Consider the following 22,350-nt stretch of genomic DNA (forward strand, 5'->3'; position numbering starts at 1 on the left):
GTTCTCCCCACTTGATCAGTAGATGTCATGCAGAATACAGCATGCTGCAACACAGTGGGGTTGTTGGTTTCAGAAAGGTCCAAAGGGGTCAAAAGGCACCTGAACCTGGCTTTTAAACAGCTAAAAGCACATTCCACCACCATTTTGCACTAACTTAGTCTATAGTTGAAGTGCTCCTTGCTGCGGTCAAGGGTGCCTGTGTATGGCTTCATGAGGCAAGGGAGCAAGGGAGCAGAGGGTAAGCAGGGTTGCCTAGTATCACTATAGGCATCTCCATGTTGCCAATTTTGATTTTCTGGTCTGTACAGTCCTGAATTGCTAAGATTCGCACATTATGCACCGTTCCCGATCATCCCACATTGATGTTGGTGAAACAACCTTTACGATCCACCAATGTCTGCAACACAATGGAGAAGTACCCCTTTCAGTTTAGACATTCTGTGACCAGGTGTTCTGGGGCCATGATGGGGATGTGCATTCCATCTATCACCCCAATGCAGTTAGGAAACTCCATGGCTGCAAAGCTGTCCAATATATTTTGGACCCTTCCATGGGAAATGTCCAGCACATATTGCATGAGACAGTGACAGATTGCATTGGCTGCCTGCATCACTGTAGCCCCCTGTGGATCTGCCCACTCCAAATTGATTTGCCTGACCGGTAACTAACTGTTGGGTGTTGCAAACATCCACAGAGCAATTTCCACTTGCTTCTGAACTGTTGAAACAGGTCTCATTCTGGTATCACTCTGCTTCAAGGTGGGGAACAGCAAATCACAAAGTTCCATGAAAATGGCCTTGTGCATGAGGAAGTTCTGCACCCACTGCTGGTTGTCCCAGACCTCCAAAACAATGTGGTCCCCTGAGTGTGTGCTGGTTTCATGACTCCAGAAACATCACTCCTCTGTAAGCACTGCATCCAGGGCAGACAGCATTTATAATTTTCTGGTCTCTAGTTCTTCAGTTTCATCTCCACCCTCTTCTTCCACATCCATAATTTCCTCCCACTGGCTTTGTCTTCCTCCACAACACTCCAGGATGTGGCCATAACGGACTGTGCTAAGGCTAGAAGCAGTTGAGGATCCATGCTAGTCCAGTGCAGTGGTTTGAGCCGGGGTAGGCTGTGTAAAAAAGCCAGAAAAAATGTTGCAAGGTTGGCCATTTGTTTTTACACAGGTGAGTGCTTTGCATTCTGAGATAATGGCATCAGACTCCCACAAGAACTTGTAGCGCATTTTTTCCCATAAACCAATGGTGCAAAATCCCAGAATTCAACAGGCAAAGGCCTATGGGATAGGCCTTAAAAGCATTAAGAAGCTAACTTTATTAAATTTGAATTTATTTTGTGGTGTAGATGTAGCCTAACACTGCCATTTGAAATGAAAACTGGATGAAAGACGTGCAAACAAACAGAAAGAAAACCAGCCACAGAGTGACTTTGGGGAAGAAGGTGTATATGTGAGTTATACCTTATTGCATTTAAAATATTCATGTGTATTCTGGAAACAGCGTGTTAAGAAAATTCACATAGGCTACTACACTGGCAGGAGGTGAAAAACTCAAAGGCTACGTCTACACTATAGAGTTCTGCAGACAAAACTGGGGTTATGTAGTCAAAACTTGCGGAGTGTCTACACATAAAATGTGTTTTTTTGACACAAACAGTTGACAAAAAAGCCATGTAGATCCTTCGGGGAGCTCTTTTGTCGACAGAGCAGATTAAAAGATCGATCCGCTTTTATGTGCAGAGACAGTCTGTCAAAAGAAGTTTTGTCGGAACATCTGACAGTAACTTCTGTAGGCACATGCTTCTAGTGTACACCTAGCCAAACAGGATGGAAAAATAATAAAAAGGGATTGAAAGGAATTTAAAATACGGTCTGAAAAAATAAGGACCTTCATCTTGGGAAAAATGCACACTAACACAGCTGGGAAATAATGATCTGAAACATACATATTCAGTGGGAAGCAGAAACCTAGAAAAATGTAAATGTGATGGGTGATACTGACAGCAAATTAGATATGCATTAGCAACATGTAATTTGCCTCACAGATGTGTCGATAGCACCCAGTTAGTATCAGGTTCCCACCCTGATGAATGCTGACTTCTGGTGTAACTTTTTATTTCGTGGTGGTCACTCAACAGCAAGTAGGATGTCTTCATGTCACCTTCCTATTAGTGAGTCTGTTGACGGCTACAAATGATGCTAGTATCTATAATCCAGTGATGGATCCCCCAACGTTCTCCTGAGCATTCCCTCAGCTGGGCAGTTTAAGTTTGCATTGAAAACTTAGTTGGAAATGTTGAAGCTCTAGGCAGTTTTACAATGTAGAATGAAACTGATGAGCAGCTGGGGACATAAAGCTGACAGTAAAGCAGTAATACTAAATCTGTGCTCCAACAGCCATTGCTGTGGGCCCTGATCCTGTGAAATGCCTAGTGTGTTTCATTTCCACTGGGAGCTAGTGCACTCAAAAGTTACAAGATTGGGATCTATGTGTGGCATGGCAGTCTGAATAACAAAGGACCTGAGTCCCACGCTATTCATGGATAGTCCACGGATTCCTATGACCACTGGATTGTGCCCAAAGTGGAAGATTCAGAAATCACATGCTGGTAGGGAAGAGCCGGGTATTTTGTTGAGCAGAAGGAGTGAAGCGAGGAAGGAATCAAGCAGTGGTACAAAACAGAGAAACAGCTGGGCGGCTGTTTTCAAAGTGTGCATATGCAGACTGAGAAGCTCTATTTCCCAATGTAACTAAAACCAACCTGTTCAGGCAGGTATGAAACATCCTGTCCTCAAAGGTGCTGACAGGCACCATGGGCCCTGGGGCAAGGTGGGAGGGGGAGGCCTGGCTCTACCTCCCAGAAGATGCAGGGTCAAGGACAGTCAGCCCTCAGCACTGCCTGCACTGCAGTGCTGGGCCCCTTCCTCACTCCCGCACAGCTGTGAGCAGCCAGAGCAGCAGCACCACCATAGTGTTTCAAAAGGGCCTGAAACTCCAGCCCTCCCTGAAATCCTGGGCCCAGTGGCATCTGCTCCCTTTGCCCCCACTCCCAACCATTATCAGGCCTGCCTGTTCCATTTAGTTTAGTGGTCTGACACAGGAGCATGTTAGCTGAGGGATCCTAGGCTGTCCAGTGGCATGCTTTCCTCACCTGACAGGACAATCTATTTAATTTCGCTATCTTTGCTAAGCTAACACCAGCACATCCAGATCTGTGAAGTGTAAAATAAGGCTAGGGGGAAGTCCATATCTCATGTTACAATCAGCATTGTCAACCAGACTTCAATAGCTCTTGTTTTATTTATAGGCTTGCCCAGCAGGAGTCAGTATAACTGATAATATCGTATCCTACTCATCAGTGGTGGATAGTTGAGTCTGATATGTTGGCGTAATTATAGGTGTGTGACTGGAATCAAAGCACTGCTGGTGAGGAAGAGAAAGGAGATGCCTGGGTCACAGGTTATTCAGCAGCCAGTCCAGCACTGGTAACCGAACAAAATTTCCCAGGGCTTCGCCAAGTTGTTTTTCTTTCTCATACTTCAGCACTGCCTGTATGACTTCCCCCACGCTGTACCCCTTCTCCACGGCTATTGAGGACAGTTGTTGAAGCTGTGAAATAAAGAGAAGCAAAACACAAGTGTGATATACCATAACTGGGAGAAATGAGGGGCCAGGGTGTTGTAGTCCTACTTATTCATCTACTTCCATTCTATTTTCTATTTTTCTATGGCTATAGTGTGGTTGCTATTTTGGGATACATTTCTATCCCAAAAGAGCAACTCTGGGGCTGACCACCACGCTTGAAATAGACCTGCTATTCCTTATTCTGTTTCTTCTACTGCTTGTTGTGAGAGGGATAGTGGACACTTTGAAATAGCCGCTTATATTGTACTTTGGTGCTGTTTGGATGGTACCAAGTTCAAAATAAGTTATCTTAAAATGAATTACGCAATGTGTGCAATGCAAATTTTGTAAGTTATTTCCAGTTCTGGCTACAAGACCACTAATGCTCAGGTGCTATGGGAGGCTGATCTATGAGGAATGATTAGAAGAGACAGATAGCTAGTCTGGCTGTCATTTGTAAATGGGGACAAGATTATCCTCCACAAAATCCAAAAGGGAGAGAATTATTCAGAGTAATACAAAAAGGCACAACTGGAAGAAATGAGCTAAAGGTAACAGGTAAAATTTAGGCTGAAAACCAGAAAAATCTTCATCAACATCTACTTTCTTGCACCCCCCACTTACTTTCCTATTCAATTTGAGTAGTCCCATTGTTTTGAACGAGGCTAAGACTAGGGCAGCACTGTACCCCTATCTTGAGATGACTTGTGCAATTTGCGTTATGCAAATTGCATAAGCTATTTTGAGGTAACTTATTTTAAACTCTGTGTCGGCCACATGGCACCAAACTTCGAAATAGAGGACTATTTTGAACTTCCCACTGTCCGTCTCAAAAAAAGGAGTAGAAGGAATGAAATCATAGATTCCTAGGGATGAAAGGGACCTTAGGAGGTCATTGAGTGCAGCTTCCTACCTAAAGCCCTGCTATTTCAAGTGTAGTGTTTGGCTGCGGGGTATGTATCACAAAATAGAAACCTCAGTGCAAGTGTAGCCTAAGTGTATAAAGTACACAAGGTTTGGCCCAAAATACAAATGTGTGGGTTGTAGCACCAAGTGATGCATTAATAGAATCACGGTTTAAGGCATACATTGTTTCTGTGCTTCCTTCTCTGCAGAAAAACAATTTGGCACCACCTCTTCTCTCTGTTATTGATTATAAAGAAATCAAGTTATGTACTGAGATCCAAGGAGAACAGGTATGCTTAGGTGTAGAAGAAGAAAATGAAAACACCTCTGGCAATGGAGTCTGAGTATCTGGCTGGATTTAGTTTCAGAGAGGTAGCCATGTTAGTCTGTATCTTCACAAAACAAAGGAAGCAGTCCTGTAGCGCCTTGAAGACGAACAATATTATTTGTTAGGTAATAAGCTTTCATTGGAAAGCCCCTCTTCTGCAGTTTCTAGAGCAGCGCTGAGCTGGATTTAAATCATCTTGGGTCTGATTAGTTTCAGTATTTGGGAAAACAAAGGCAATTGAAAATGTGTTACATATTCATTTTGAAAAGTGTCTTCTCTTCAGGGCCATGTCTACATGGGTAGCCTCTGTTGACAGAGAAACATTGGCAGTACCTCTGTTGACAGACAACGTCTAGACACAAAAGCAGATTGAAAGAGCAAGCCACTCTGTCAACAGAGAACAGCCAGACTGCCTTGCCCTCTTTTGACAGAACAGCTGAGTGGAAGCTCTGCAAACAGGGCTGCCCTGGGAATTGGAAGCCTACTCTGTCGACAGAACTGCCCACATGGGCACTCTGTTGACAAAACGTTGTTGACAGAGGCATTATACCCGATTGGGAACAGGGATAACATTGACGACTGAACAGCTGAGTTTTGTCAACAAACTCTCGACAGAGCTCTTTGCCATGTAGATACTTGGTGAGTTTTGTCAACAAAACCCCAGTTTTGTTGACAAGCTGCCTGTGTAGTTGCAGCCTAGGTGTTTAGGGCTTTTTTTCCCTGCCAGTTAGGATAGTAACAATGCCAAACAATATATCCTGACTCCTGTCCTCAGCAATTACCATCTGATATGGAAGCAATTTTTTAAAAAATGATAAATGTAAAATTATACAGCAGACTACAGTTAAATATCATGGTGACAAAAATTTTATGCACTTTCAGGGAAAAAAGTTTTTTCAAACCATTTTTTTAAAAATTAAAATGTTGAAGGGGGACAATCAAATGCCAAAAGAAAGGTTGCTATATAGAGGGTTTCTTATTAAAATGAAACATGACTGGAAATTCGTACAAAACAAAGCAGCAGAAATGTAGCACTTTAAAAACTGACAAAATGATTTATTCGGTGATGAGCTTTCATGGGACAGACCCTTTATTTGGTGATGAGCTTTTGTGGGACAAGTCTATCCCATGAAAGCTCATCACCAAATAAATCATTTTGTTAGTTTTTAAAGTGCTACATTTCTGTTGCTTTGTTTTGTTGGAGTACAGACTAACATGGCTACCTCTCTGTTACTGGAAATTCATAGCTAAAGTGAAGTCTATTATCCCACCGCACTGAGGTATCAGACCACATGTGGCATTTAAGAACATTCACTGTTTGAGGAGCAGGAGACAGAGTGGAGCAGAATTTGGTAAGTAAACGCGAGGATATGTGTGTTCATGTATATTCACACAGAATGTCTTGAGTGTAGGCATGGTTTAGTATCCACTGGTGGTCATGAAAATCCTCCCATGATGTCAATTGTTTTTGGATCAGGCTCTAAGTTTTCAAGGCTTGGAAAGAGTTAGGTCAATATCTGAGATTTGTGGCTCACTACTGTTTCTTCTACAATTTTTTTAAAGCAATGACATTCCAGCCCTGGCTTTTAAATTCAGATTACAGAAATACAGCCTGAAGAAAATTTAGTACTATTGATCTCAGGGTCCGTTCCCCAGTTCCTACATTCTCTCAGAAATCAGTTATTCAGGCTCTCTTCATTCTAGTTTTAAATATCAGCAACATGCCAGAAAAATAACCACACGTTTACTCTGAACTTTGCTATAAGATGATCCGTGGAGAAGTCTGTGCCACCTGAAGAAAGACCAGAAAAAGGAAGCCCAAGAAGGACTACCATTGGTTTGTGATAAAAGAAACTCCAAAGATGTGACCTTTTTGTTAATTTGGCCTGCCACGTTCCCCATCAGGACTATAGTGTCTTTTGGCCTCAACACAATGACTAAGTCAGGGAGGCAGGCTGACAGCACTGAAGAACTTAAGTGGTTCGCAGAAATTTACATTTCCAGCAACTTTCCTTGGAGTACATCAGATTAACTAAGGTAAATAAGGAGAATAACTTTAAAGCTGTTGTAAGTAGGATGTGCAGGATGGGAAGGGAACAGAAGAAGATGCCATTCATTGCAGGGCATGTGGTGTGCAGTCCTTCTATGACCACCACCCCCAAGAGAAGTAGATGGGTGGTGGTAGTTGGGGACGGAGTCATCCATCTGCTGTTCAGACCTGGAATCTCAGGAAGTTTGCTGCTTACCAGGAGCTAGAATCCACGATATGGCAGAGAGACTTCCAAAAATCATCAAACCTGCAGACTATTACCTCTTCCTACTTCTCCATGTAGGAAATAATGATACTGCAGATTTAAGTCTGGGAAGAGAGATCAAGGAATATGGAGCACAAGTGGTGTTCTCATCTATCCTACCTGCTGAAGGTCCAGATAGAGATCGTCAAATCATAGAAGTAAATGCATGGTTCAGCAGGTGCTGTGGGAGAGAGGATTTTTCTTCACCCATGAGATTCAGATCAGGTAGACGAGGATTTCTTCAGACAACTAAGAGAAGCTTCCAAATCACTGGCCTAGGTTCTCATGGGAGACTTTAATCACCCTGACATTTGTTGAGAGACCAATAAAGCAGCACACAGACAATCCAGGAAGTTTTTGGAGAATGTTGGGGCTAACTTCCTGGTACAAGTGCTGAAGGAACTATCCAGGGGCTGTGTACAGCTTGACCTGCTGCTCACAAAAAAGAAAAAACTAGTAGGAGAAATAGAAGTGGGTGGGCAACCTGGGCTGTAGTGATCATGAGCTGGTAAATTTGAGGATTCTGACAAAAGAAAGAAAGGTGAGCAGTAAAATACAGACCCTTGATTTCAGAAAAGCAGACTTTGACTCCCTGAGAGAAGTGGGCTGGATCCATTGGAAAGCTAATATGAAGGGGAAAGCCATTCAGGAGAACTGGCAATATGTTAAAGAAGTCTTATTGAAGGCACAGGAACAAACCATCCTGATGCACAGTAAGAAAAGCAAACATGGTAGGCAACCAGCTTAGCTTACCAGGAAAATCCTTGGTGAGCTCAAACTCAAAAAGGATGCATATAAGAACTGGAAACTTGGACAGGGGACTGGACTAAGGTTCTTTCCCATTAAATAAAGGGAAGAAGGATTCTTTCAAAGATGGGTTTACTTTCGAAAGAGCAGCATCTACGCTGGCTTTCTTCTTTCGAAAGAAGCAATTTTGAAATTAGAATATGCAAATGAGGTGACATCTATGCATATTTATATCTCATTTGCATTTTCAATTTACCTCATTTGCATACATCTTTCCAAAGAGGAATGCAAGTGTAGACGCACCCAGGGTGTGGCTGGAGAGCAGTGAAACCTGGGGCTGCCTTCCTGTGCTATCTGCCTCCCAGTAAGTGCGGGTCAGGGACTGGACTCCTGCTGCCCGCACTGGCCTTCTGATCTCACTAATCCCCCTTTTAGTTGCTAGCTTGCCCTTTCTGCCTTCTGGGAGGGTGCACATGCCCCCTCCTGCACGCAACGCCCCCAGCACCACCCTTAGCTACTGACACATCCCCAGAATACTGGACATTCCACTACTACTGGGAACAGAATGGACCTGCCATCACCAGCCTGTCATTGCCTGCACTCTGTGTACAAGGTCATGCTGCACAAAGGATGGCATTTTTCAGAGTCCATTGCCCTGTCCCTGCTGGCATCACCTTGCACGCAAACTTTGTGTAAGGTTGTGTCAGAGAGGGTAGGGCAAAGTACTCTGAGAATTGGCATCCTCTCTACGTCCACTGACTTCACATGAAAGTACCAGAGAAAATGAGTCCAGCAACACTACTTTAGAAAGCTGTCAATCTGAAAACCAGACAAATGGTCTTCCCAGATGAAAGAAATATAAAAGCTAAACAAAGAACACATAGTGAAAATTTAACAGAGAGGAAGCCATGCTAGTCTATACACTATCAAAACAAAAAGCAGTCAAGTAGCACTTTAAAGACTAGCAAAATAGTTTATTAGGTGAGCTTTCGTGGGACAGACCCACTTCTAAAGTCTGAAGAAGTGGGTCTGTCCCACGAAAGCTCACCTAATAAACTATTTTGCTAGTCTTTAAAGTGCTACTTGACTGCTTTTTGTTTTGATAGTGAAAATTTGGATTTTAAACCTTTTCACTAATAATAACCTCAAGTTAGTAATTTAGAGAAGGAACTGTGATTATCCACAATATATGACTTTTAAATTGACAATGGTCCCTTTATAATAAATAATTTACAATATTAATTATTTACTCTCATATCCACAGAGAGGTAGCCAGATTAGTCTCTATTTTCACAAAACAAAAGAGCAGTCATGTAGCACTTTAAAGCCTAACAAAATAATTTCAGAGCTGGAAGTTGGTCTGCCCCACAAAAGCTCACCACCTAATATATTATTTTGTTAGGCTTTAAAGTTAGTTAGTCCTTAAAGTGTTATGTAACTGCTTTTTTGTTTTGTTCACTCTCATCTGGCAGTTTTCATCAGTGGATCTGACAGTGCTTTGCAAAGAGGTCAGTTTCATAAAATGTATCATAACATGGCATATCATGAAAAAGTTCTTACTAGTATTAATCTGTGGAATTAAGGGAAATGGTGGAAATGCAATCACTTGGGTCATTTAAAACTAGACTCAGAGCAGCAGAGGGTGCATCCACAGAGAACATTTCTTCACGGGCAGGGGGATGGGCTAAATGGCATGATAGCTTTGTCCATCTCTAATGTTTATGATGTTTTATGAAGCCAGTAGCACCATGATTAAAACTTTGAATATTATTTTAGCAAGAGAGAAGTCCAGATATTTAGCTTTTTCTTTGAACAAAGCTTATGCCACCAGACAGTAAAAAACTGAATAAAGTGCCTAAATGCCACCATGGCCTAAAGATCCTGGTCACCACTCAGTTACTTCATTGCTTACCTTATTCAGAAACTCATCATCTTCATCTAAGAAATACAACACAGGTACATTTGTCTGGGAGGCTGCTACCCACTGGAGGAGTGCTTGGAGCTGTTTGTCATGTGCACTCTCAGAAAGATTCTGATTCATCACGACTACTTTGCGACCAGATGCGTTGTCTTCACCTGATCCAAGTTCCGCATCAGCAGTTCCCGTGTGCTTGGAATCCATAGAGCCTGTGCCATCTTCCCTCTCCCTTATCTCTGCTAGAGCAGACTCGGGGTTGCTGTATTTGGCAATCATGAGACACAATTTTGTCACTGTGTCCACCAAACTGTCAATAAATTGCCCACTGCCCTCCTCTTTTCCACTTATGTCAAACTGATCGGTAATCATTTTTGTCAGTCCAGTTATAGCCTCTTCACAAGACTGTTCAACTTCTGAAAGGGTTTGTCCCTCAGAGGTTTTGCCAGGATTCCTGTTGGTTTCATCCACCATGCAATTTCCTTGCTGGCCTTCTATTTTGCAACCAGTCTCATTTATTAATTTTCGGATGAGCATTAATATGATACTGGACATGTCGTTTTCAGGATTGTGCTTTTGCAGTTCTGACTTCTGGGAATCTGAGTCATCACTTTGTTTTGGTGGATTCTGATCTTTTGCTGAGGAGGGTCTGAAACTACTGCAACCACCTTTGTCATGGGATTCATGCGAAAGGAATCCAAATGCAGTGGTCCCTGCTTTGTTAGTTTTGCCCCCCTCAGCTGTGCCCTTGCCTGCATTCTCCTGTTGGATAAGATGATACTGTATCAGCAAGAGTGCTGTCACAATCAGATCTTTTGCCCATGAATCTCCTGAGATTTTGGCAATGTTCTGAATTTCTGACCCCCAGTGTGGATTTTCTGGAGGTTTAGGTTCAGCTTCCTTTGCTGAAGACTGAGATTTCGAGCATCTGTTGCATTTTTGTTGGTTTTGATGCCACAGAGTAAGCCCATGTTTAATTATATGGTTACCAACTGTTTCTGCACAGGTCATTTCTTTTTCTTTCTCTTTGGTAACTGTTTCAGTTTTTGTTGCTGAAAACCTCAGGTTCTGAGCCTTTGCATCTGCTGCGGTTCGTGAACCTGTCTTCACCGATGCATATGCAAGACTTTGAGACTGGGACTTATCTCCTGCTGGTTTTTGTACTATTAAGGTTGAATGTAAACGATTTAGCATTGCTTGTACTATTTCTGCAGCCTTATGACTTCCTTGACTGAATAGGCTCCGCTTCACTGCAGAAACAAAATCTGAGTCAGTCATGAGTGTTCCTGTGACATTGTGTAAATTTTTCATACAGGAATCTATTAAGTCTGAAACTACCTCCTTGGAGTGCTTTAGTATCACTTTTTTCAGCACCACACAAGCTATGTTTGAATCATTCACTTGAACTTTCATGGTTTTCATAACGGAGACCATCATGTCTGAAACCACATTATTGGCATAAACCAAAATCCCTTTGCTTAAAGTATTTGTAAATTCATCTGGGCCAAAGCGTTTTTTATGATGGCATGTTCTGTTTTCACTGCGTGCTGACATTCTCTCATGATTCTGCTCATTTCTATTTGAAGACTGCTCATCTACTTCTTTATAAAAAAATGTTTTCTTCTTGGAAGATGGATTCTCTTCATATTTGGCTTCCTTCATATTAATATGAGTTGTATTCTCTGATGGATTATTTTTGCCTTCGTCTGTGCCCACTCCAATAGACTTGTGACCTGGTTCTCCCAGAGAGGCAAAAAGTGACTTGTGTATACACTTATCAGTGCCATCTGTCTTGTCATTAATCTCTTTACGTGCCATTGCAATGACAAGGTTAGACAGTCTGTTAACATAAAAAGAGACATCATCCACACCTTGCTTGGCATCGGCAGAAGGTGGCTGACTTTCTACATCCTTTGGCTCCTTGTGACTTGAGGTGCTTTTTATTTCCATATGAAAATCGGGTGACCCACTGTTGGATCTAATGTCCATGTTAAACTGCTCATCATAGACACTGAAACCACCTGGTGAGGGAGCATTGCGCATTTGAATGCTCTGCCCACCTATTGATGGTTCCCTGGAACTCTCACAAGCCTTTTGTTTACCAGTAGACTTCAGCACATCCTGGATTCCAAGTGCACATCTTTCAAGATCTTTTCGGAGCCAGCTCAAGACTTTGAGTGGATCAGATGCGGCTTGTTTGAAAAGTTTTGCTGAATCAGTCTGAGGATTGAAACAAATCATAAATTTACCAGGGTTTACTTCCCCAATATTCATGTTTCCATGGTACAAACACCATGCTCAATTCAAGACAGTCTATAAATAGCTAATGCACCTCTCATTGGCCTTATCTATGCCAGAAAAATCAGTACCTATATTTTAGCAATGGCCAGCAGTGTTGCAGCTCAACCAGTATTAGGACAAATGTAAACGCTTGTGCAAACATGATGACATTTTTACTATTGTGACATGAAAGCTTCTTCTATACTGATTGCTTAGCAAATGCATCTGCAACATGGATACTAGCTCTTCTTGTGCAGCTGCACCCACTGATGTGATTAGGATGATTCTTGCTGACTTCAGTGGAATTTGTATCAGGCCCTCTGCTAGCTTGTAGTCTGGCCTCTTCTATGTGCATTATATTGTAGAGAAGCATGCAAATTACAAGGACTAAATGAATGGATGTAAAATTGGATGTTTTAACTATTGCAAAGAGAGAAGCAAAAAGTATAGTTAGATATGAATTTCATCTCCTCATGAATAAACAGACCCAAGGGTCCAAACAGCATGGCTACGTCTACACGTGCCCCAAACTTCGAAATGGCCATGCAAATGGCCATTTTGAAGTTTACTAATGAAGCGCTGAAATGCATATTCAGCGCTTCATTAGCATGCGGGCGGCAGCGGCGCTTCGAAATTGACTCGCCTTGCCGCCGCGCGGCGCGTCCAGACGGGGCTCCTTTTCGAAAGGACGCCACCTACTTCGAAGTCCCCTTATTCCCGTGAGCTCATGGGAATAAGGGGACTTCGAAGTAGGCAGGGCCCTTTCGAAAAGGAGCCCCATCTGGACGCGTTGCGCGGCTGCAAGGCGTGTCAATTTCGAAGCGCCGCTGCCGCCCGCATGCTAATGAAGCGCTGAATATGCATTTCAGCGCTTCATTAGTAAACTTCAAAATGGCCATTTGCATGGCCATTTCGAAGTTTGGGGCACGTGTAGACACGGCCCATATGTCATTCAGTTACTTCACCAAAAAATACATTGTCTTTTAAAGATTGGGAGACTGCTCTTTGGTGTATCCTGCCAACACTGAGGAAGAATACAAGAATTTGGTCATACTGGATCAAACCAAAGGTCCATCTAACCCAGGATCCTGTTTTCTGACAGTGGTCAATGCCAGATGTTCCAGAAGGAAAGAAGAGAACAGGTAATCATCAAGTGACCCATTCCTTGTCAACCATTCCCAGTTCTGGCAAATAGAGGGTATGGACACCATTCCTGCCCATCCCAGCTAATAGCCTTTGATGGACCCTATCTTCCATGAGTTTATCTAGTTCTTTTTTTGGATGCGCAGAAGCAACTAGTGGGAGGGACATAAAAGGGCACCAGCTTGAGGAGCAAGTACAGCCCATGTGACTTGTTCCTGCCTCGGCCCAGGGACCTATACATTCTCCCTTGCCTTCCCCATGGTACATTAGCTGGCAGGGGCAGAGGGCCCTCTGTCCTCTCCCAGACACTCTCCCAGGCAGCTTCTGGCCATGCTGCCTGCCTAGAGTGTTACCCAATGTAGCATAGATACATGGGCAGTTCACCAGACAGTGTCCAAGGCAGGCAGAATGGCTGGAACCAGAAGAAGAGCTCTGACCCTTCCTCTTACCCTCTAGTTCTGCTGCTGTCCCCTTGCCCACCCCTTCAGTGTTTTAGGGAGGAGCATGTGATCACATATCCCCCACCCATGCATTGCTCCCTCTGTGTTACAACAACATCACAACATCCCCTGCACAGAGTGCCGCCAGTTGACTATGCATTGTGTGAAGAAATACTTCCTTTTCTTTGTCTTTAACCTTCCACTTATTAATTTCATTATTTATTCCCAAGTTCCTGTGTTATGAGAAGAAATAAATAATACTTCCTTATTTACCTTCTCCATGCCAGTCATGATTTTATAGACCTGTCATAACTCCCCTTAACTGTTTCTTTTCCATGCTGAAAAGTCCCAGACAGAAGTCCCGTATCTCCTCAATCAGAAAGCATTTCATACTGCTAATAATGTTTGTTGCCCTTTTCTGAATCTTTTCCACTTCCAGTATATCTTTTTAGAGAGAGGGCAACCACAGGGGCATACGATCAATTTTTATAGAGGAAATATGATATTTCCTGTCTTATTACCTCTCCCTATCTAGTGATTTCCAACATTCTCTTAATTTTTATGGCCACTGTACACTGAACATATGTTTTCAGAGAACTACTTACAATAACTCCAAAATCACTTGAGTGGTAAGAGCTAACTTAGACATTACCATTTCATAGGTATTGTTGGAATTGTTTTCCAATGTACATTACTTTACAGTTATCAACATTAAATTTCATCTGCCATTTTGTTGCCCAGCCACCCAGTTTTAAGAGATCCTTTTGTAGTTCTTTGCAGTCTGCCTGGGATTCAGCTATCTTGAGCGGTTTTGTATCATTTGCAATTTTTGCCATCTCTCTGTTTACTCTTTTTTCCAGATCATTTATGGATATGCTGAATTGGACTGTTCCCAGTGCAGACACCTGAGGACATGACTATTTACCACTCTCCATTCTGGAAACTGTACATTTATTCCTACCCTCTGCTTTGTATCTTTTAACCAGTTACCAGTCCAAGAGAGGACCTTCACTTTTATTCCATGGCAGCTTACTTTGGCGTAAGAGCATTTGGTGAGGGATAAGTCAAAGGCTTTCTGAAAATCTAATTACACTAGATCCACTAGAGCTCCTTTGCCCATGTGATTTTGATCCCCTCAAAGAATTCTAGTGGACTGGAGAGGCATGATTTCCCATCACAAAAACCATGTTTACTTTTCCCTACCAAATTATGTTCATCTATGTGTTTGACAGTTTTGTTCTTTACTACAGCTTCATCCAGTTTGCCTGATGCTGAAGTCAGGCTTACTGACCTGTAATTGCCAGGATCACCTCTGAAGCCTTTTTTAAAAATTGGAATCACATAAACTATTGTGGCAGATCACAGACTGCAGCTGACAAATGCCTCATGGAGGGTGAACATTTTGGGTGCTGGATGAATTTTTTTGTTTCCCTCCTAAGTTCACAGAGGATGCAGTCCTGTAGGCTGGATAGGCAGCTGGGTCTCGTCAGGAGTCGGCCAGCAACAGGACGTAATCAAGCACCTGTGACCAGTTAAGGCCTCCAGACTCCTTATAAAAGGCTTTCCGAAGGCAGCAGGAGAGTGCATGGAGTGATGCTTCAGAAAGAAGGAGGCTAGAGGTTTTTGACAGTGAAGAAGAACGGAACAGAACAGAGCAGAGCTGAGTAACATCAGCAACCAGGTATGGGGGGGAAGACACTAGAGGGGCCGTGGGTGCACTAGCACCCCCCTTTCTAAAGGGGGCTGCTAATGAGACACTTCAGCAGATGCTAATGAGGCACTGCAATGCATATACAGCACCTCATTAGCATAATGGCAGCTGTGCATGTTTTGAAAATGCAACTTTCGAAACACACGCTGCCAGTGTAGACAGGGGCCTTTTGAAAGGACCCCCTGGATTCTGAAAGCCCCTTCTTCCCAAAACCAAATGGGAAGAAGAGGCTTTCAAAATCTGGGGGTCCTGTCAAAAGGCCCCCTAGCTACATCAGCAGCGTGTGTTTTGAAAGCGGCACTTTTGAAACGCACATGGCCAATATTATGCTAATGAGGTGCTTTATATGCATGTCAGCACCTCATTAGCATGCGCTGAAGTGCCTCATTAGCATCCCTTTTTTGAAAGGGGGTTGCTAGTGTAGCCACGGCAAGGGAAATGGTGGATGAAGAGGGTCTGGAAAAGGTCGTTGCTGTGGGGCAGGGGCAAAAGCCCCACCAACTCCCTTCTTCACTAGGGTCCCTGGGCTGGAGACCAAGGCAGTGGGTGGGACTGGACTCCCCCCACTACTTCCTCGGCAGGGAAGCCCAACTGGGGCAAAACCAGAGCAGCTAAAGGCTGGTGGAGAGGGACATTACTCCACCTCCAGTTAGGACTGGCCTGTGATGAAAATTACCTGGCAAGGGATACTCTTTCCTGCCGGGAGATCCCTGGCAACAAAGAGGCCTCTGTGAGTTTCTGAGGCCCACAAGGAGCTGCCCAGAAGCGCAGAACCCATAAGTAACTGGTGAGGGATTTGTCACACTATGTTCCAGTCATTTGGTATAGAAGGTGCTTTTAAATGATAGATTACAAACCACAGTTACTAGTTCTGCAATTTGACATTTGTGTCCCTTCAGAGCTTTTTGGTGAATACCATCTTGTCCTGATGACCTATTATTGTTTAGTTTATCAATCTGTTCCAAAATCTCTTCTAATGATACCTCACTCTGGGACAATTTCTCAGTGTTGTCATCATAAAAAACAAAAAAACCCTAAAAAACAAAGGTTCAGCTCTCCCTCACATTCTCAGTTGTGAAGACTGATACAAAGAATTCATTCAGTTTCCCTGCAATGGAATTACCATCTCTGAGTGTTCTTTTCGCATCTTGATTGTCTGGTGGCCCTCCTCTCAGTGCCCATTGCTGCACCTGGCAGTGCACTTGCACTACCCTCAGCCCCATCCTGAGTGGCGGTGTCTTGTGTCCAGGGCCATACAGCTTCTCTGGTGGCAAAGCACACAGGGTGCAGGCTCCTGGGTGTGATAAGGTAACACTCCTCTCCATTGGTAGCAGTGGCTCTTGCGAATTACTCCGCTCTTGATGGTCACACCTCCACATTAGCTACTGAAAATGGGCCACATCCTCCCTGACTGAATTGACCTGATTTCTCCTCTCTTGATGTTCACAGCTCCACATTAATTTCTGATAATGGGCCACATCCTCTGTGATTGAACGAACCTTGTCAACTCTGGCCCTTCCTTTGACTGAAACTCCCTCCTTTTCATAAGCCTATCTTTAAACACTCCTCTGGAACCCCCCACTCATGCATCTGAGGAAGGACCCACTGGTCATTGCCCATGAAAGCTTATGCTCCAAAATATCTGTTAGTCTATAAGGTACTGCAGGACTTCTTGTCATCTTTTAATCCACTTGAAAGAACACCAGAATGTCATTTCAGGGTACAATCTCAGATACACCATAGCCAACAGGCCTATCCAGTTATCAAAATACACAAAATGACAAACCAAGAGCACAAACACAGACTGAAAGCAACTAACTTGGCTGGTATTACAGAGAACTTTATACACCTCTGCCAGTTTCATACTGCTTTTCATTGCAGGTTTTTTTTATTATAATCTGGGAGTCACAGAACCTCAAAACTTTCAGGAAAACTCAAGGCAGGTCTACACTCAATGGGAAGCTTGAATTAAGGTACGCAGTCCCAGCTATGTTAATGATGTAGCGGGTGTTGATGTACCTGAATTTGGGTTTCCATGCTGTCTCCGCTGCAGAAGGCTGATGGGAACAAATGTTCCCATTGACTTTCCTTATTCCTAATGAGGTGCTGGAACTGGTGCCAATGCAGGTTCCCCATAAGTTTGATGTTGTATGTCCCTATCTGGCATGCTTAATCAAGTTTTGGAAGATTGACCCCGGCAATGTCGATCTTCCTGGAAGTGTAGGTGTAGCCCCCGTGTGCACAACTATATTAACCTGCATTCACAGATCATTTGGTGTGAACCCAGACCAAATAAAACCAACAAAAATCTCACAGCTTCTTCAGTCAGGTTTCTCGATTTCTGTTTTTGAATGTTAGTATGGGCTGTCTATGGGCCTGATTCTGCCATCCTTATCCAAACTGAAGTACGCTTTATTTTGTAAGTAATCCAAGTGAAACCACAGGCTCGACACCCAGGAAATGTAGTGCATAAATTATGTTGATATAAATCCAGAGTACATGATAAATTCAGTGGAGGTAGTATGGACTCACACAGGTATAGCTGAAAGCTGAATGTGGCACGTTGAATCTGATGGAGTTAGTTTGGATTTATACCAATGTGATTGTACATTTATAACAATGTGGAAGTATAATTTAGCCCCTAAGTAATATTTATATGTGTCCTTTCACTTTATACACTGCAGCTATTAACAACTCTCTCAGCACCTTTACTTTAAGAACAATTAATGTAATAAAATTCGCATAGTTTGAAGATGGGACATACCTCTTATCTAATCCATAATCTTTATCATATATTAGCAAGTTGATGTTTCTAATAACAGCTGCTGGTGATATCAAGACATTCTGGGTGAAAAAGCTTGATGAACAATTCATAATTGACAACTTATTGGACAAATGTATCAAAGAAATCTATGATTCTAGTCAGAAATCTTGTTTTTATGGAACATTTGTTTTGAATGAACTCTCCTTGCATGAACGTTTGCAAAGAGCTAATGAAAAGGGAGGTGGGACAAAATTAAAAGTAAATTGAATTTTGATCTCAACACAACATTTGTGAATAAATTTTCTCATTATTCACCCAGCGCTAGAGTGTGGCATTGTACCCTATCTTTTCTCTGAGTACACTATTTGTATCCAAATTTATCAGCAAAATGATTTATGATGAACATTCAGAAACTGACTTCTCATTGAGATTAAACTAACATTAGCCAGCTGTTAAGCTAAAAATGCACAGTATTGAAAGATGCATAACAGCTCTTTGAATTTGGTCTCTAGCATCAATTCAAGTATTCATGGCTAGTGCCAAAAAATACATTACTCAATATTGCTAAATAGAACAGTTGTGAATTTTTTGACAATTTAGTTTTCATTAGAAAATGCAGATTTGTCAAAATTGAAACTTTTTGTAGGAATGTACCTGTTTTGACAAAACGTGCATTGGGAAAAGTTTTGCAGGTCTGGGGTGTAGTTTCTGGCTGAGATGCTAGTGAGACCTATACCACAAGAGCCAGTAGCCTGTTTGTCAGGGCACTTGCCCGATATAGAAACACAATAGAGGGATTTTTACACTTGGCTCTCCCATAATCCAGGTGCATATGTTAACAACTAGACACTCTGGGGGTCAAACTCTTGTGGTCTTGGTTTTGATGAAAAACTTTGAAAAGTTTCAGGTTTTGTTCCAATGTGGAACAGGATCATTTTCAAATCTCAGAAATGTTCATAAGATAGGAAAACCATCCTTACCACCTTTACCAGTTCTGTTAGTGAACCTATAAGTAGCCTAAGGAGAAAAAATGCAATATTTTACTTTGTGAGATGAGGTGATGTCTATACCAAATGAAAAAAAAATTATAGATGCCATTTTCTTGAATAATAGTCTTACATTTTTGATAATAAATGGAGCTGAACATTGACTCCTCTCATTTGGAGAGTAAATCCCTTACTCTATGGGACCATTAACTGCCATATGTGGGAGACAAAGACCTTGCTATATCCAAGGAATGAAACATACAAAATTAAACCATTCACATGAATTCAAACTTGAACTATAACAGTCCAAACAGCTGGGCTTTTAGATTACATGATTGAAAAATCTAATTGCAGTGTAGAGTCCCCTGTTTACTAACAAATTCAATGGGTAAAACATTTACCTTTCAAAATATATCCACATACAGACAAATCACTTTTCATGCTCTCTAAGGTATTTTTGTTGGTTACTTTTGCTGAACGTTCTTTTTAAGAAAATAGAATTACAAAATAATTCTAAAAAGCAATGCATTTCTTACTGTCCAATTCTGTTCTTCACCTCCAGGAGTATAGCGGTCCACTTTACAGAGTCCACTTTGGCTCTGTAACCAGTCAATGTTGTCAGTCATCTGTGATAAAGTAGAAAGAAAACCAAAATCACAGGTACAAGAAAGGAAAGGGGAAAGAATGTGAACAATGCTGATGACAATCAGGCTACATCTACACATGGCGGTGCTATTCTGAAATATTTCAAAATAGCTATTTTGAAAGATCCTATTTTGAAATAACACACCCCCACACAAAATGCATTTAGAAATAGCATCCAGCTATTTTGAAAAAGCATTTCCGGGTCCTTAGTGCTATTTTGAAATAGTGCCACTGGAGCCCATATGACTTATTTCAAAATAGTGCTATTCCCTGTCTTAATAGCACCTATTTCAAAGTAGCAATTTCAAGATAGGCATTATTCCTTGTGGAATGATAGTTTACTGGAACTGGAACAATGCACGTTCTACTTAGATTTTTTTTTAAATAGTGTGTGTGCCTTTTGGATGCTTCCAAAGTTAATTCAAAATAACTGCTGTTATTTTGAGATAACTGCCATGTAGACACAGCATCAGTGATGATCTGCAGTAGAGCTGTGCAAAATGGGATCTCTTGGTACTGTATTATCCTTCCCCAACCCAGAGATAATATCAGATCAGTACCCTACCAAGCAGTAGAAGAATCCTAGCCAATAAACTGAAGAAAAAACAAAGACAATTCCGTGCTCACCCTGAATTCCTTAACTTATAGAAACTTTAAGTGTTACCTTACATTTCAGAAGATATGTTTTCCAACAGAAATCAAAATTTAAAAATAGCAATGTCCTTTTAAGTACAGTAGGGTCTCAACATTTATGAACTTAAGGTTTGCAAATTCAATTATTCATGAATTGCCACTTCCCCAGGGCTCTGGCGCACAGAGCGCTGGCAGCCATCACTTCCCCCGGGGGCTCCAGTGCAGGGAGTGCCAGCGGCTGATGCTCCCTAGGGCAGGGAGCACCAGCAGCTGACACTTCCCAGAGCCCCTGGGATGGGGTGCGCTGGCAGCTGCTGCTTCCTCGGGGCCCTGGGGTGGGGAGCACCATCAGCTGCCACCTTGCTGGGGCTCCGGACCAGAAGCACCATCAGCCGTCGCTTCGCCAGGGCTCCAGGCAGGAGCCCCTGCAGCTGGGCTCCAGGTAGGGAGTGCCTGCCATATTCGCAAAATTCAACATTCATAAGGGTTCTCAAGATGGAACCCTCATGAATGTTGAGACCCTACTGTACAAATTTGAAGAGGGGATTGTGGGTATGGAACAATGGATTTGACAGGCATTGAGAGTTGTATACTGCATTTGAGATTTTCAAAAGCAATTCACCTAAGTCACAGAATCACAGGGCTGGAAGGGACCTCAGAAGGTCATCTAGTCCAGCCCCCTGCTTCAAGCAGGATCAACCCCCACTAAGTCATCCCAGCCAGGACCTTGTCCAGCCGGGACTTAAAAACCTCAAGGGATGGAGAAACCACCACCTCTGTAGGCAACGCATTCCAATGCTTCACCACCCGCCTGGTGGGGAAGTTTTTCCTAATATCTAACCTACACCTTTCCCTCTTCAACATCTGACCATTACTCCTTGTTCTGCCATCTGACACCACTGAGAACAGTTTCTCACCCTCCTTTTTAGAGCTCCCCTTCAGGAAGTTGAAGGCTGAAATTAAATCACCTCTAAGTCTTCTTTTCTGTAAACTAAACAAGCCCAAATCCCTCAGCCTATCCTCATAGGTCTTGTGCTCCAGACCCTTAATCATTTTGTTGCCCTTCGCTGAACCTGCTCCAGCAAATCCACATCCTTTTTATACTGGGGGGCCCAAAACTGGACACTATATTCCAGATGTGGCCTCATCAGTGCCGAATGAAGAGGAACAACTATTTCTCTAGATCTGCTCGAAATGCTCCTCCTAATGCACCCTAGTATGCCGTTAGCCTTCTTGGCTACAAGGGCACACTGTTTACTGAGATCCAGCCTTTCATCCACCATAACCCCTAGGTTCCTTTCCGTCGTACTGCTGCTGAGCCAGTCAGTCCCCAGCCTGTAACAATGCTTAGGATTCTTCTGCCCCAGGTGCAGGACTCTACACTTCTCCTTACTGAACTGCATCACATTTCTTTTGGCCCAGTCCAATTTATCCAGGTCCCTCTGGATTCTCTCTCTACCCTCCAACGAATCTACCTCTCCCCCTAGTTTTGTGTCATCCACAAACTTGCTGAGGGTGCAATCCAGTCCCTCATCCAAGTCATTAATAAAGATGTTGAATAACACCAGCCCCAGAACCGAGCCTTGCAGCACTCCGCTTGAAACAGACTGCCATCCAGATATTGAGCTATTGACCACTACCTGTTGGGCCCGACCATCAAGCCAGTTTTCTATCCATCTTATAGTCCAAGGATCCAATCCATATTTCCTTAACTTATGGACAAGAATGTTGGTGGGAGACCGTATCAAAAGCCTTGCTGAAGTCAAGGTATATCACATCCACTGACTTCCCCATGTCCACAGAGCTTGTTACCTCGTCATAGAAGCTAATCAGATCGGTCAGGCAGGACTTGCCTCTGGTGAATCCATGTTGGCTACTTTTGATAACTTTCCCCTCTTCCAAGTGCTCCAAACCAGATTCCTTGAG

The 22,350-nt window shown here is 42.8% G+C and overlaps 1 protein-coding gene across 1 annotated transcript; it reads right to left on the minus strand.

Moving 5' to 3' along the window:
- Nucleotides 1-3,461: 3,461 nt before the first annotated feature.
- Nucleotides 3,462-19,772, minus strand: AKAP3 (A-kinase anchoring protein 3). The gene is made up of 3 exons (XM_074983655.1): nt 19,683-19,772; nt 9,820-12,042; nt 3,462-3,617 (listed from the first exon to the last, which is right to left on the minus strand). The coding sequence occupies exons 1-3, from the start codon at nt 19,770-19,772 to the stop codon at nt 3,462-3,464; spliced, it is 2,469 nt and encodes an 822-aa protein (XP_074839756.1).
- Between the last annotated feature and the right edge of the window lie 2,578 nt (nt 19,773-22,350).

This window comes from Carettochelys insculpta, chromosome 1 (assembly GCF_033958435.1).
Source record: "Carettochelys insculpta isolate YL-2023 chromosome 1, ASM3395843v1, whole genome shotgun sequence".
Taxonomy (NCBI): domain Eukaryota; kingdom Metazoa; phylum Chordata; order Testudines; family Carettochelyidae; genus Carettochelys; species Carettochelys insculpta.

What these genes read in the sequence shown, in the direction of transcription:
- AKAP3 (XM_074983655.1), bottom strand. Translation starts at nt 19,772, where the DNA reads ATGACTGACAACATTGACTGGTTACAGAGCCAAAGTGGACTCTGTAAA. An exon ending in GTGAAGAACAGAATTGGACA is followed by an intron (nt 12,043 to 19,682) that starts GTAAGAAATGCA and finishes TTCAATCCTCAG; the next exon opens with ACTGATTCAGCAAAACTTTT. An exon ending in ATGATGAGTTTCTGAATAAG is followed by an intron (nt 3,618 to 9,819) that starts GTAAGCAATGAA and finishes TTTATTTCACAG; the next exon opens with CTTCAACAACTGTCCTCAAT.